Here is a 14,577-nt window from a genome sequence, read left to right as displayed (position 1 = left end):
CTGTTGCTGGTAATTGCTGTTGCTTACAATCAACTCCCAAGGCATGTTTGTAAGTGGATCCATACGAACAACAGGCCACAATTTCAAAAAAATTGTACTAAAAAAATGTACTTCTGAGCATGTGATGTGACAAAGGTTTGATGCTCTGTAAATATAAACCTTTAAAGTAAACAAAAAAATTACTTCTTGGACAGAACTAAATGACTTACCAAAACCAAAAATGTGTTCCAATATAGAATTACCAGTCTTCTAGAAAGAAGTACTTAATACAGCTGCAGTTACAGTGATACAGAAACATTCCTCTTGATTTAAACTTTGTCAACACTGTGAGGAGTTGTCAATGTAAACCTGATGTTTTCATTGGATAGTATAAACCCACCATGAGCAGGTTGGAAGGAAAGTACTCAATAATATTAATATTTTTAATAAACAATATTAAATATGTTTGAAAAGGACTCATTTCTTCACACAGTACAATATATGTACAAAAAAAACCAAAACAAAAAAGGTGCTATTTTAGAAGAAAGGAAGATCATTAATGTAGCTCAGTTATAAGAAAACCAAGTAGCCCATGGTAGATAAAACATCAGCACTAAAACCAGGATAGAAAAAATGTCTAAGTGAAGGCTGCACATAGTGTGCTACAGATTTTTTGGCCATGTCCTCCTAAGCCATTCTGTACTGTGCTAGCAAACTGGTTTCTGAACCAGCTCTTACCTACCTTTCAGATTAATTGCTTCAAGTATGACAACATACTCTTGTCCTAAACAACTGTTTGAACTGAACATATTTGTAGATCTGACCCTTAAAATTGCTACTGCTGTAATTCATAGGAAGAAACAGAATTTACTGCTTCCAGAAAATTAGGATTTACTTTTTCCATTTATTCCTGTCACCCCAACAGTACCATATGTTCCTGGACTTTTGAGCAAGATGGGAGCTAATGCACCAAGAACCTTCTTACTGCAGTTACTAAAGCTTCTCAGTTATTGCAGTTACTAAAGTTTAACTGTTACCAGCACAAAGTAACAGTTAGTGGACATACCTGAAACTACAGAATCCTTTCCAATGGATGTTTCCAATACACAGTTCTCACTGCTGAAACTATCATTCGTATTTTCTTGCTGTTTCAGATTCTCCATTTCAGCATATCCTGGTTGGCTTTTAATTTCCGTTTCTTCATTTGTACTGCTTTTCATCTCATTTTGTCTATTCTCTCTTCCTAAAAACCAAATAGAAATTCTAAGGCACTATAAAACATTCAATTTCTTTTAGTGTGGAGCAAAGAAAACATAGAACTAACCTGTATCCATCATGCACATAATGACATAACATATGGTCTTGACTTAAACATTACCGTTTGGAATTTTGACATTTTTATAAATATTTATTAAGGAAGTTGTTGGTCATAAATCTCACATATTTGTGGCCACTGTAAAGATCTGAAAATGGAACTTGTGGACTGGACCACATTTCCTACCTTCTCAGTTCCATTAGTCCTGTAAGCTCATAGATAGATGTACCTTACAGCAGGACTTCAAAACTTGCCCATAAAACAGAAAAGCTAAGAGAGCTTTTAGAAAATATTTTTCCTTCTTCCACTTCTTTGTCTTACTTCAAATAGGAAAATAATTTCCCTTTGACTTCTCCATTCTTTTTTTTTTACTCATGCAGAACTATGCATGCCCCAAAGGCAAAAAAATGCTGTTCAATAAATTATAAACATTTTTTACAAAAGCTGCGTAAGACTGCATTTCAGGGTTTTCCATATTCGGAACTCAGTTACTCTGCAATTAGAAATTAAATTTTAAAAAACTGTTAGATTTAAAAAAAAAAAAAATTATAAAGTTCACAATTTCTATGTGTAGGTGTCTGATAATAACATATTTTACTGTAACAAATCATTGAGGATCAACCTGGAGTGACAAAATGTAGCACCACCATTCTCCTTCCAAGATACCCAGTGAACGTGTTCTTAGTGTTTTCCGTCTATGACCTTGTATCAGTGGATGCTACAAACACTTTACATATCTACACATGTACAGGACTATGTACATGGAAGATTTCTTATCCTCTGCTAAAAGCCAGACAGTTTATGCTTTACATACACAGTTTCTTCTAGGGCCTACATTACCCAAGATTACTGAGAACCTGTGGAATAAATGCATTCATTCAGTATTGCATCAAACAACTGAATTAAACGTAAGATTTACGCTATATGGTCTGCACTATACTGAAAATTCAAAAATGCAAAGTTTGAAAGCACTGGAAAAAAAATTTAAAATAATGTTAATAATTTGTATAATTGCTAAATATTTATTATTGTTTACCTTACTGATAGCAAATTAATGAAGACAAGAATTTAAGCCTGACAAGGCTGCAACACAAAACTAAAATTAAGATGGCAGTAACCGCTGAGCTATTCCCAGCATGCAACTTTCACTCAGAACTATCTTCTGAAGCTCTGACCTGGTTGGTCTTGTCCTGCAGACTGGAACACGCAATCACCTTTGAACTGCATGCTCAAATATGGCAGCTGCTTATCTGTCTGGCAGAAGACAGGTTGATTCCTGTCCTTGTCTGGAAGGGACATCTTCATGCACCTCTTATCAAAATCTTAAGGCATTGTCCCATATGCAGCAACTAAAAGTACAGAGACATAGTTCTAATAAGCTCCTCAAGTGAGAAGGCTGAAGCTGCTAAATGGGAAATCTGTTTAAAAACTTTATAAAGTTTATAAAACTTTATAAAATCTTACAAAACATATGTGGAGCCTGGTAAAAAATGCAGGATAGGTTATTTGGGGCTGCTTCCTTTTTATTATTTTAGAATCCAGGGGAGCACTGGGATAATTTTACAGTATTATAATCATTGTACAGGCATAAAAAGTATTGCCAAAAACCTGTAACACATTTAGTTTCATTTCTGTAAGTAATCTCTTTACTAGTTTGTTATTTATAGTAAATTTTATACAATATTTTGAGACTTATGAATGTCTTATCCCCAAGAAGACATACTAGAGCGTACTTTAAAATGCTGCATATACATGTAAACCATTCTATAAAGGAAACACTAATCCCTGTGTTGAAGAAGAAATCCAGAAAAGGTTTGTTTTGTATGTTCAAATTAATCTTCATAATATTTTTTATGAATTATTATAAAAACACCATATTGAAAAACAATGGGTTACAGAAGGTAAGGATTCAGTTTAACTACAACTACATACACATTATCGTAATTCTGGTATTGCTTAATAAGGATTTTTAGTGTTTAAGAATCTATCGAATAAGCTGTTAAATAACTTGATTTTGAAATCCCTAGACAAGTGAAAACATTAGTCTCGTCACAGTGAAATAAATACAGTGAGAACCCTGCATTGTTTCCTAGGTAACGGTACAAAAAACCAGAGGTATTAAACCCCCCATATTAATACTAGTTAAGTACCATGATTACCTCCTGTATTTCCGCTTAAATCATCTGCAAGGTCTCCATGTTGGGTTTCACGCAGAGCAACCAAAAAAGGTGAGAACCAATCTTTCTTCTGCACTATTCTGCTCAGTAGCTCCCTTGCACCATCTCTGTTCCCACGATTGTCAGTAACAGTCTGGATCTGGTGAAAATAAAAAACCCAAAACAATCCTGAGACAGACTTTGGGAGTAGTTCAGGAAAGTCAGTAAGAATAGTATAGGTACAAAAGTATTTCCCTATCATCATTAAAACATACTTAAAAATAGAGAGTGGGCCTGCCACTCATCAGAAGCGATTCACTGCAGTTTTGTCCAACCTCTTGTTTATCCCATATAGGTTTGGGCAGGACATATAAAACTTATGAGACCTGAAATTTAATTGCAGAGAGGTTGGTAGTACAGGATAATGGCTATAATAATAACCACTATATAATAATAATAATTATTATCATGGAATAATAATTGGTGTTCACACTGGTTTAGGGAATAGCCAACCTTGATTAAGACGTGATGTCATACTGTTTACCAGAGCTCAGACTTAATCTGTAACATGACCTCATACATATAAAATGGAACACTTCCCTTAAACTCTGTTTTCACCATCTCCATTACCACTTAAAGGTACAACAGCTAAGCCTAAGCCTCTACATAGTGGCTGCTGCCCTCAAAGAAGCTATGGAAATGTGTTGCAAGGCTGTCACAAGCAGAACTTGACATGTGACCACATGAGGAACAAAATGACCACCCCAAAAGCAAAGCAGCTAGAGTTTTCAGTCCTCAAGTGCAATTTTTTTGAGGCTCAAGAATGACCCATCCTGATACACAAGAAAATGGGCAGGCATAGCAGTGGGAACCCCTGACTGCGACTGAACGCTGAAAGGAAATACATGGGAAGTGGAAGTAGGGAGAGGTAAACAAAACGGAATATAGAAGCACATTAACCTAGGCACTGCTGGAGTTGAAACAAGATTGTGACGGTAGTGAAGGGCTTAATACACATACCAGCAGCAAAAAGATGGCCTATGGGAACATATAGACCCCTTAGCAGGGAATGGAGCCCGTAACCTCCTAAAAGGACCCTGCCTCTGCCTGCTGCGTTACCCTCCGTTAGGGTGCAGCCAGCCCCTACCTGACAGTCACCAGACAAAATTATGTACATAACTGTCATTTAAGTGAGATGGAGCATTAAACTACCTAAAAAGGGGATGCCAGAGCTCAGAGTGAAACTATGATGTAGTTCCACCCTTTGTTTGCCAGTTTCCCCCTTACTGCTATGGCAAGTATTATTTAATTTCTTCTTCTAACACTGTTTCAGGGTATCCATTTTTTTGCATTCCAAATAAATTTCACACCAGTCCAAGCAAGTAATTCTTACCCAAGTGGAGTAAACACTAGTACATGTTTTCATTAAAGGTTAACACTTGCTCTTTCTTGTCAAACTGTAATTTCTGCTCAGCATCATTGTCTAGTACAATACATCTTAGTGAACCTATGGCAAAAAAGGGGGTGAAGGTCTTGCTTTATTTTAATTCAAGTATTCTCTAGGACTTTATAAGTCATTACTATTTCCTGGTATGGATCAGGGGCCAGAAGACAATGACTTTCTGAGCCCAAGGTCTGTGGTGAAATGATAAGTGACAGTAAAGCCAGCTGTATTCTTTCCACTTAGACATGAGCTTAGTCTAACCCTCTGTTTATGGCATTTTTCTTTCCCCGGTTCTTAGCTGGCATCCCACCTGCTGGCCCATTAGCAACAATCTTCATAGGCCTACTGGGAGCACCACTGCCCTTTTCCCCCAAGTTTTGAGTACGCCCCTTTATTTTTAGCACTTGCAAGACCATTTCTAGTTGTGGCTTACTATCTGCCCCACAGCTCCGGGGGGTGTCCAGTGTCTGTGACACTGCCTGGGGCTCGGCCTAGCCAGAGGGCCACTTACCCGATCCAGGTCCTCATCCTGGAAGATGCCCTTCTGCAGGCACTTCTCGGCCACCTGCATGGTCTGCATTCTATCCACCAGCGTGCCGTGAAGCAGCTGCACCAAGTGCACGCAGAGGTCGTGGTCGGCCTCCTCGGCCGGCGACGGCAGGTGGCTGAGGCTGGGGTTCACGTAGCAGGCGGCCAGGCTGCAGCCGCCGTGCTCCAGCGCCTGCAGGAACTCGTGAAACCAGCCGCAACCGCGGGGGCCCCGCTCCACGGCCCGCAGCAGCTCCTCCGCCCCCGCCACCTCGCCCCGCTGCAGCGCGGCCGCCCGCACCTTCTCCCTCTCCTCCGCGCTCAGCGAGGGCAGCTGGTCCAGCACCGGCTGCACCCGGATGAACTGCTTCAGCCGCGGCCTGAAGCAGGAGATGAGGTAGAGGAACCGCTCGTCCCGGGACTCCCCTGCCATGGCCGCGCTGGCGGCGCCGGGCCTCCGGGCCGCGCCCGCTGCCGCTGGAAGCGGGTGGTGGGCGCGGGGGGCTGCGGGGGCGGCCGAGGCAGCCCAGCCGCCGCGGCGCCGGGGGGCTCTGGAGGGGGGTGGGGGTCCGGCTGGGTGTCAGCGAGAAGCGCGTCCTCCGCTCCGGGGTCCTTCACGCAGCCGCCACCGGGGCCGGCCCCGCTTTATCCCGGGCCCAGCGCCGCTTTCGGTTTCGTTTGCGAGTTCGGTGCGTGACGGCGCGGCCCGCCGGGGCGGGGCAGCACTGGGGGGGGGGGGGCGGGGGGCCGCATCCGGCACCTCGAGGCGGGGTGCGACGCGGCGTTAGTCCTGAATGCTTGAAAGGAAACCTGTAACAAGAACAATGAGTTTAAAAACCCAAACGTAAACCGAAGCGTACCCGTCCGTGTCCAGCTCACGGGTGTCTCGGGCCGGTCACTGCTGCGTCAGGGTTTCCTGCCTGGGGGCTTCCCAGGCGGGCAGCGATGGCACTTCGGTGCGGCACCCCGGGCGGCCGGGGCGGGCCGACACTCGCAGGGTAAACCTTTTTGCAGAACACAGACCCACAAAAGGCCATCAGGGAAGTAAAGCTGATTTGCATGTTGTAATGGTTTGCTTTGGGCATGTCTTAAAGGTGGATTTTTTTTGCTTTTTCTCTCTCTTTTTTTTTTTTTTTTTTTTTTAGTTTGAAGAATTGCACCTTGCATACAGAGGAAGAGGCTATGATGCGTGATAAACTTCCAAGGGGAATTGTATAAGCTGAGATTGTTGGAACAGTCTATCCCTGAGATGCGGTTTCACCCATACGGTGCATGTCACCGAGCCTCAGAAGGTTTTAGGGAACCTCAGTGTGATTCTGGTGATCCTTGACTCAATTTCATGTTTTGTAGGAAAATGATAGGAGCAAATAGGATCTGGATTAATGTGTTCAGTTTTGGTCCTGAACAGTTCAAGAGAGTGAAAAACTGGAGAGGGGCCAGCAGAGGGCCAGCACGATGGTTACAGGATTGGAGAGTATGGCACATATTTGAAGGAGCTGGGTTTATTCAGCCTGAAGAAAAGAAGGCTCAGGGGAGAGCCAGCCAGTTTTCCAGCTCCCAAAAGTTGGATCCCTCTTCACAGGGGTACACAGGACAAGGAACAATTTTTTCAGGGGAAATTATGTCCAAGTATAAGAAAAAATACGCTCCACTGTAAAAACAATCAGACACTGGAATATATTGCCCAGAGCAGTAGTGGAGGTTTTTCTCAGTATTCAAGTCTTGGCTTGACAGGGCCCTTGATTTAATGCCTTGCTCTTAAAGAGAACCAGGTATCTCCAGAGATCCTTTCCCAGCCTGAAATTTCCTTTAATTCAAATCACACCCTCAGCTCCTTGTCATGCTGAGATATGCTACAGCATTCTGCTTTCAGTGGAGCTTCCTTCATTTGGAGGCTTCTTCTGTAGAAGAATTTAATTTGTTTTACTTTCATTTCATTGTTGTACTTTCTGCTTATTTCAGGTTTCACTTTTATTTCATTACTTTATTACTGCTTTATGCAAGTTTCCTTTCAAAGATCTGACTGCTTTTTTCCCCTCCTACTTTTCCTTTTGTCTTCAGTACATCATTTGGATGACACATCGGTCTTTCCTGTAAGGCCTCGGGAGCTTGCAGGAGTTCCTCGGGTGCGGTGCATGTGTAGGCAGCTTTATGTTTGCTTGGTTTCCAGTGGTAGTAAATCAGGCCCAGTGTGTTCATACTAAACAATCCTTTACAGGTTCAAAGACTTTGCAGACATTAAAAGGACACTTGTCACTCATGGAGGGGGTACAAAACCCACTGCTTGGTTATTCTAGCTACTACTAGGTTGCACATGATTGCTGAGCGCCTCCTCTACCCACCGATGACACAAATATTCTGGCTTTCCTGTTACAGATCTGCTAATAAGTTAGAATTAATTGACTTTATTTTATTTTATAAAATCATTTGGAATAAGAAATATATTTTAATGAAACTTGTAGTTGCACAGCAAAAGCTGCTATGAAATCCTTTGTACAGCCCTGTACCAAGGCCAGAAGAATGGGCTAGAATCATTGTTTAAAACTTAGGTAACAAATCTGGGATTTTACAGATCTCTTTGTATTTGACTAGTCTTCTGTATGTAGAAAGTGTATTGAAATGTCAGTATATAGAATTAATGGGAACTGGGGAGAGTCGACTGGAACAACTTGTAGTTACCTGCTAAGAAACCGTGAACTTTAGTAAAAGGTAATTTTGGCAGGGGGAGATCGCGACTACTGACTCATATGCCGCCTACCCAAATCGTACCCCGGACCCATTTCTGGACCTTTCTAACCTTTACTGCACAGAATCGGATATGGGAGGAGAGTATGTTAACGATTTTTGGGAAATACTATGAATATGCATGAATACTTAATGAATACGCACGAATAAGTTCTATATATGGTGTATGACTTTGAAACTTGGTGTGCGTTGATCGTGAGAGGACTCGCTCACGCACCCGGCCGTTAATGAAGAAGTGTCTGCTTATCTGCATCACACTGGTGTTGGTAAGTTCCTCATTCCGAGATTTCGGTGACACTCCCGCTCTCCTCCAGCTAGGTACTTACACCCCTTGCAAAACGAGTGACTTTCAAACCCCTCTGTTCCACGCGTGACTCCAGTTAAGCGACGGGATTCACAGGCCGGGGCGGGGCAGACGCACAGGCCCTCCCACGGGGGCGGCCGCGCCCCGGGGCTGCCCGGTGCCGCCTCCCCGCCCCGCTCGGGAGCAGCGCGCGCCTACAGCTCATCGGGGCGGCTCAGCCGCACTCGGCGCGGGTGTCGCAGCGCCCGCAGGGGTGACGCGTCGGGTCACCGGTACCACGGGGCAGCGGCCGCCGCTGGCGGGGCCCGAGGCCACGGGAGCGCCTGAGGCAGCGCCTGAGGCAGCGCAGCGGCCCCGCCCCCGCCCGGGGTTCGGCGGGCCAATGGCGGGACGGGGCGGCCCGCGCGCTGACGGCGCCGGGGCGGGGCTCGTCGCGGCTCTCCGCGCCCGCTGGGGGGCGCTGCGGCCGCCCCTGTGTGCCGCGCACAAGGTGCGCCTTCCCGGGGCCCGCGGCGCCCGGCGCCCTCACCCGCCGGAGCGGTGAGGCGGGGGTGCCCGGGGGCGGGCGGTCGCAGGGCTGGAGCCGGTGGGTGGCGCAGGCGCCGTGCGCTGGGCGCAGCCCACCCGAAGGAGCCGTGAGCCGCTGCCCTCCGGGCTGCCCGGAGCGCGGATCACGGCTCGGGGGCGGCCGTGGCCGCTTGCAGGCGGGGCTGCATCGTGCGTGGTGCTGCTTGTGCCCGGTGGCGCCGCTGCGGCGGGAAGAGGAAAGATTGTAGGAATCGGATGCTGTTCGCATTCCGCGCCCTTGAGCAAAAGGCAGGGTGTTCAGGGGCTTTTGGTTGCTGCGTAAGAGATGAAAATATTTTGCTAAATTGTTAAGCTCCCTGATGCAAATACAGACATTACAGAGGCTTTTTGCTGAGGTCTCATGGCACTGATGTTCAGCAGCTTCCCTACTGCTTGAGCGTACCCAACCTCTGCGTGCTTCTGCTCTGTCACTGTTTGTTACAATTAAGTATTTAAATATTGACACTGTGTTTGAGGATCCTTGCATGCTCCTTTGAAATTGCCTCACCGTGCTGTAGCTGAAAATTATCCCTGTTGTGAAACTGGCGCAGGTGATGCTGGTGGCAGTCGGGGCTTGTTGGGCTTCGCTTGTTTCAGGACTGCAGACCTGAGACTGCGGTGCCACCGGGACTGTGGCTGGGATGTCACCGGGATCAGTGGTTGGGATGTCACTGGGATCTGTGCTCTACAGGAGCCCTTCACCGCTGTGTAAAGGAGTAATGCTGGCAACTTGGAACAAAAACCACACTTCTCTCTTTTTTTTGCAAAGACTTTCTGATCTAACTACTTCAGTGTAACATTTATTGTTCCAAGGCCATGGGTTGCCTTTTCTGTCACTTCTTGGTTGCTGTAAGCGGGTTGTTCCGCTCAGGTGGTTGTATGGCTTGGCAAGCCTTGCATTATTGTAACTGGAAAACTTCAACTCTGTGATTGTATTTTATTTTTCTTAGTCACTTAAATGCTTGGGTAAAACAACCCATGTTTAAATATAGGTAAATTGAGCTTTACTTTGCTGTTATAAGTGAAGGCACAGTAAAATATATAACCCGCTTGTAAAATTGTAGTTCTCAGATAGTCAAAGTCACTTCAAATTGTAGGTGGCCCAGCCTGAAGAAGGGAGCTCCTGCCACCAGTTGTGGTACCTGCATAAAAAGGAAATACTTGGAAATCCTGGCATAAATAAATGACTGAATAAACAGTTTAACACTGAAAATGAAAGACTGAACCAATAGCAAATGCAGGGAAAATTAGATGATTAGAGCTTAATGTTGAGAACTACATTAAAAAAAAAATGATCAAGGGTATCTGAAGTAATGACTACAGTGTCCTGCAGGCACTGTCACTAATGCCCATAAGGTATCTGTTTAAGAGTAAAACCACCTCTACCCCCACACTCCCAAAGCAAAACTAAATCTAGCACTATAATAGTAACTTTTTTCTTTTTTTTTTTTTTTTTTGGTCTTAGTTTCCTTGGTAGTGCAGTTAAAGGCATGTGGAACTGTTTCTGGAGTTGTGCTATTCTGTTTTGTCACCAAATGTTATCGAAACTCCTTTAAATGGAGGAAATCTAGAAATAAATCCAGTTGTAGGATTGAGTCTGAAATTGATTTATTTTTTTGAATATACAGTTCAACAGGTATTTCTTAATCATGCATAAGGTACATTTTCTTTGTAAAATTGAAGTACTACATGCTATCAAGGTGAAGATACTGATATATTTTCCTTTTTTCTTTTTTTTTCTCCCAACATATTGCAGTTATAGATGCCTGGGATTCCAGTGACAGTGGGACAGGCAGTGCCAGGAGCAGTACCAAATATGCCTGATGGTGCATGCTGTGGGTGTTCTGTGTATGCTGGTACTTACTCCGTTGCTGCTGACCCGGTGTTGACTTCAGTGCTGTTGTGGGATGGGTATATATGAACAATATAACTATATAATCAGCTGTGAACAACCCTAGTAGTTTCTTTTCATGCCCCCCCCAGCCCCGCGCCCACCCCCCCCCCCCCCCCCAGTAGAAGTACCTTAACATAATGTTCCCAGTGATAAATCATTTTTCTTCAGGTAAAATGTAGTTTTCAACTGTAATTGTAATTATAGCTGACAGCAGGGTTTACAGTACTACAGACTTGATAGATGTGCTGCTGTTTAATAAGATATAATTAACCAAAATATGTTGGCAGTTCACAGTCAGATTCTCACTGCCATTTCGAAATAATAGTTCTTCTTTAGGTTCACTGTACCTTAAAAGCCAGTTGTGAAACTTTGGAGACTGGGATTTTGATTAACTTTGTTCTGTACCGCATATGGAACTTGGACAGGAAAGTATAATGCAGACTGAAGACTGGAGTCTTCAGAATGGTTGATGCATGGTTTGCAAGGTATTTCTTCTGGCACGAGGCCCTAAATCTGACATTTACGTTCTTTAAGATCATAGAATTTAGAGTGGAGGGCAGGCTTATAAATGTTGTGAGACTAAACTTATTTTTTTGTAGATATGTATGGGATGCAACATGGTCTTTTTGAAAAAGGAAGTATTAAGTACTGTAGATATTTTTATAATGTTGTTAATGGATAGTGATGGGAGCTTTTGTATTCCAAGAGTCTGCATTAGCATTCATATGATTTACAGACAGGAATATGAACACTGCAATTTCATGTGTAGGAGTAATAGTCAGGGAATTCAGTAGTTCAGTATGGGGAAAAAGACCAATGGAAGGTGGCAAGGCTTCACAGAGGTCCTGTGTGCAGCTCCATGGGCTACTAGATGGTTCTGTCTCTGTGGAGCTGACATGCGCTTTCCAAGAACGTGGGTTTGCAGAAGCAATGTATTGGAAGATCTCCAGTGACAGGTAAGCAACTGTCTTTTTTTAGATGAGGGGCTTCTTTTTTTCTCTTTGTGTTTTAAATTGTATAGGCTGTGGACCGCAGTGCTGCTCTCTCGGCTTCATATCTCCGCACCAGGTGAGGAACAGGAGGAGATTTGATGGACAAAGGGAAAAGCATCTATTAATTATTTCAAAGTGGAAATGCTGACAATGTGGATACTAAGCATTGAAAACAAAGGTGTTGTAATTTTAATCAACTTGCTGATTATCTTCATATGTAAATTCTACATTAGGAAGTGCTATAACTTTGATAGAGTTTTTGAATATGTTTAATGGATGTTTAATTAACTGTTTACCTTCTCACTGCCATTGATGTGCTTTAAACAGAGAATGCTGCTTACTGCTTCAGTTCAGGTCAGGTGCTCTTCCTTATGGTGACTATTTAACAACGTAAGAACGTTTTAGGTATCGCTACAGGTAATCTCATGCATTGAAAATCAATGATTTTTTTACAAGTTAAATGTGAATTGTCAACTGTGACAAAAGCATGCATTTGTTCTGCAGGATGAAGAAGTAAATGCTGAAAAACTGCAGAGATATCTAATGTAGTCTGGAATCAGTGGAACCTATTATTGTAAAATACCGAGTGTTTTGCTATGGCAGCCAGGCAGGTGTAGCTGCCTATTAAAGAGAGGTTATGACCGCTGCCTTGCCTTCTGAGGTGCAAAATCCAGAAGACTGGGCTTTTATGCCTAATCAAATTCTGTCACCCTTCAAAATTAAATTATGATGTTTAGGAGGCTACGTCAAGATAGTTAAAGTATCGGTTGGTTCTGTAGTAGACAGACTAAATTAAAACATGTTTTTATTATTTATTTTTTTTAATTATTTATTTTAGTTTCATATTTTTTTTGTTTCTTTTAAAAATTGATTTAAAAAATGAATTCATGGTCACTGTCGCTGCTGAAACTAATTATTAAAAATAATACTAATGACAACTTCTGATTCCTTTTTTTTTTAATTACCCTTTCAGCATTCAGGTTAGAAACTTGCAGAGTTATGATATCCATGTAGGATATACCCTTGTACATATTAGGCCTTCAGTTGAATCTTGGTGTTGCTTTGTATCTGTTGTTGATGATAAGAAATTTGAATTTTTAATTCTCTTAAAATGCTAACTTTTAATACTAGTTTTCTTTGAGCACGTACAATGGGGTTTAGATATTGGTTATGGAGGTGTATTATTTGTGTAACTGCTTATTTGATTTGCACTTTGCAATTTTACAGAGTGGCTTCGTTGATGTGAAGCTGACCATGAGCAGTATGAGCATTAGAAACTGGAGCTTCCATTAAGCTTTCACAGTTTCTTGAAAGGAAAATTAAGATAAAGGTATGGTCATCATTCCTGAAGGTGTGTTTAGCTTAATGCATGCAACTGTAACAAAATCATCAAAATATCTGTAAAAATCATTTACCTTAGTATTAACATATAATTCAATTTGCATCTTAATATTGAAAGCAAAATTCTTTACTTGATATCCACTGCTCTTCTATTCTGCTGCAGGTTATTACTGTGAATAGTCCTGCTAGTTAGTGGTGTCACTACTTCATTGCTATGCAAAGTTAGTTACCAGTAGAATGCAGGTAGTAAGGTGTGAACTGTTCAGCTGACTAAATAATTTTTGGATGTGCTCAAAATAAGACTATGAAATGAGATTGAGGAATCAGTTTTGTTGCTAAAAATCCAAAAGCAGAAACATACTTGACTATCTCTTCAATTCTGTGAGTGCTGTTCATCTAGTAGATAAGTTATTTCTAGTATTTATACTTATGGATCCTTTGACCTGTCAGGATGGAAGTAGGTCATTCCTCTTGAATCTCACTGATGGTTAGTGTAACTGTACTTGTCACACTTCCAAAATCTCTAAACTGACTTGCCTATTACTTCCTCTTTTAGTTCTTGCAGTGCACCATGGCGTTCTGAGTGCTGAACTGCTGGAGGAAAAGAGGATCACCGACCTGTCAAAGTTCATGTTTGGAAGAACTGCTGTGGATGGAAGCTGTTGTAGTTTTTAACCTTCCCACTTGATAAGACAATGCACTCTGAATGAATACTTCAATTTTTAAGGGCACAATTCACAGAAATAAATATTTTTTGCATGTTACCATATTTAGAAGCTTTTTCTTTTTTTTTTTTTTTTTTTAATCTGTACATGTATCGTTCCAGAAATGTAAATTTCTTTCAAGAGCTTAGCATAAAGGAAAAGCTTATGGTCACACATAATAGGTTGTGCCTTATAAATGGGTAGCTTGCCTACACAAATAAAACATCAGATGCCTTAAATGCTATATACATTGTTTTCATTAGTAACAACATACGTTCAGATGACATACTCTGAAAAATTCTGCTGGTTTGGAGAAACTAGATCAGTGGATTCCATTAAAAACCCAAAATGTTCTAGGTAAAACTTCCTTACTGCCCCAGCTTGTTGCAGTACAATGTGGTTCTTTTTGTGAGTCAAGCTCAGATAATATTATTTGAATAAGCTGGAATGGCTTTCAGCTGATTGCATTTTTTTAAATTTCACCTAAGGTTCTTCCCCAGGGGAATCTGCAGGTGTGGTGTTCTGTTTTTTGTGTGTGGTTTTTTTGTTTGTTTTCTTTTTATATTTTTAATTTCCTTTTTAAGAGCTCAGTTTGTTGCAGAAGTTTT

The 14,577-nt window shown here is 42.3% G+C and overlaps 1 protein-coding gene and 1 long non-coding RNA gene across 5 annotated transcripts in view; one reads left to right on the top strand and one right to left on the bottom strand.

Moving 5' to 3' along the window:
* IFIH1 (interferon induced with helicase C domain 1) overlaps positions 1-6,131 on the bottom strand; it is a 28,830-nt gene extending 22,699 nt beyond the window's left edge. Inside the window, exons 1-3 of one of the 3 annotated variants that reach the window (XM_056348001.1) lie at positions 5,406-6,131; positions 3,454-3,610; positions 1,046-1,222 (exon numbers count right to left, since the gene is read on the bottom strand). In XM_056348001.1, coding sequence (XP_056203976.1) covers positions 1,046-1,222; positions 3,454-3,610; positions 5,406-5,855 — 784 coding nt within the window. In that variant the 5' untranslated portion in view covers positions 5,856-6,131. Of the gene's footprint in view, positions 1-1,045; positions 1,223-2,469; positions 2,621-3,453; positions 3,611-5,405 lie in introns of those variants that run through there. The other 2 variants (XM_056348000.1, XM_056348002.1) reach the window with 2 other exon arrangements.
* Positions 5,687-14,034, top strand: LOC130153376 (uncharacterized). Of its 2 annotated transcripts, XR_008823350.1 has the most exons (5): positions 5,687-5,819; positions 10,795-10,949; positions 11,954-12,102; positions 13,152-13,254; positions 13,822-14,034. It is a non-coding gene; the product is annotated as an uncharacterized LOC130153376 (long non-coding RNA). The 2 variants fall into 2 exon arrangements; XR_008823349.1 differs by lacking the exons at positions 5,687-5,819; positions 10,795-10,949 and having other exon boundaries at positions 11,050-12,102.
* Positions 14,035-14,577: the final 543 nt, after the last annotated feature.

This window comes from Falco biarmicus, chromosome 8 (assembly GCF_023638135.1).
Source record: "Falco biarmicus isolate bFalBia1 chromosome 8, bFalBia1.pri, whole genome shotgun sequence".
NCBI lineage: Eukaryota > Metazoa > Chordata > Aves > Falconiformes > Falconidae > Falco > Falco biarmicus.
This window is presented reverse-complemented; position numbering and strand designations above follow the sequence as displayed.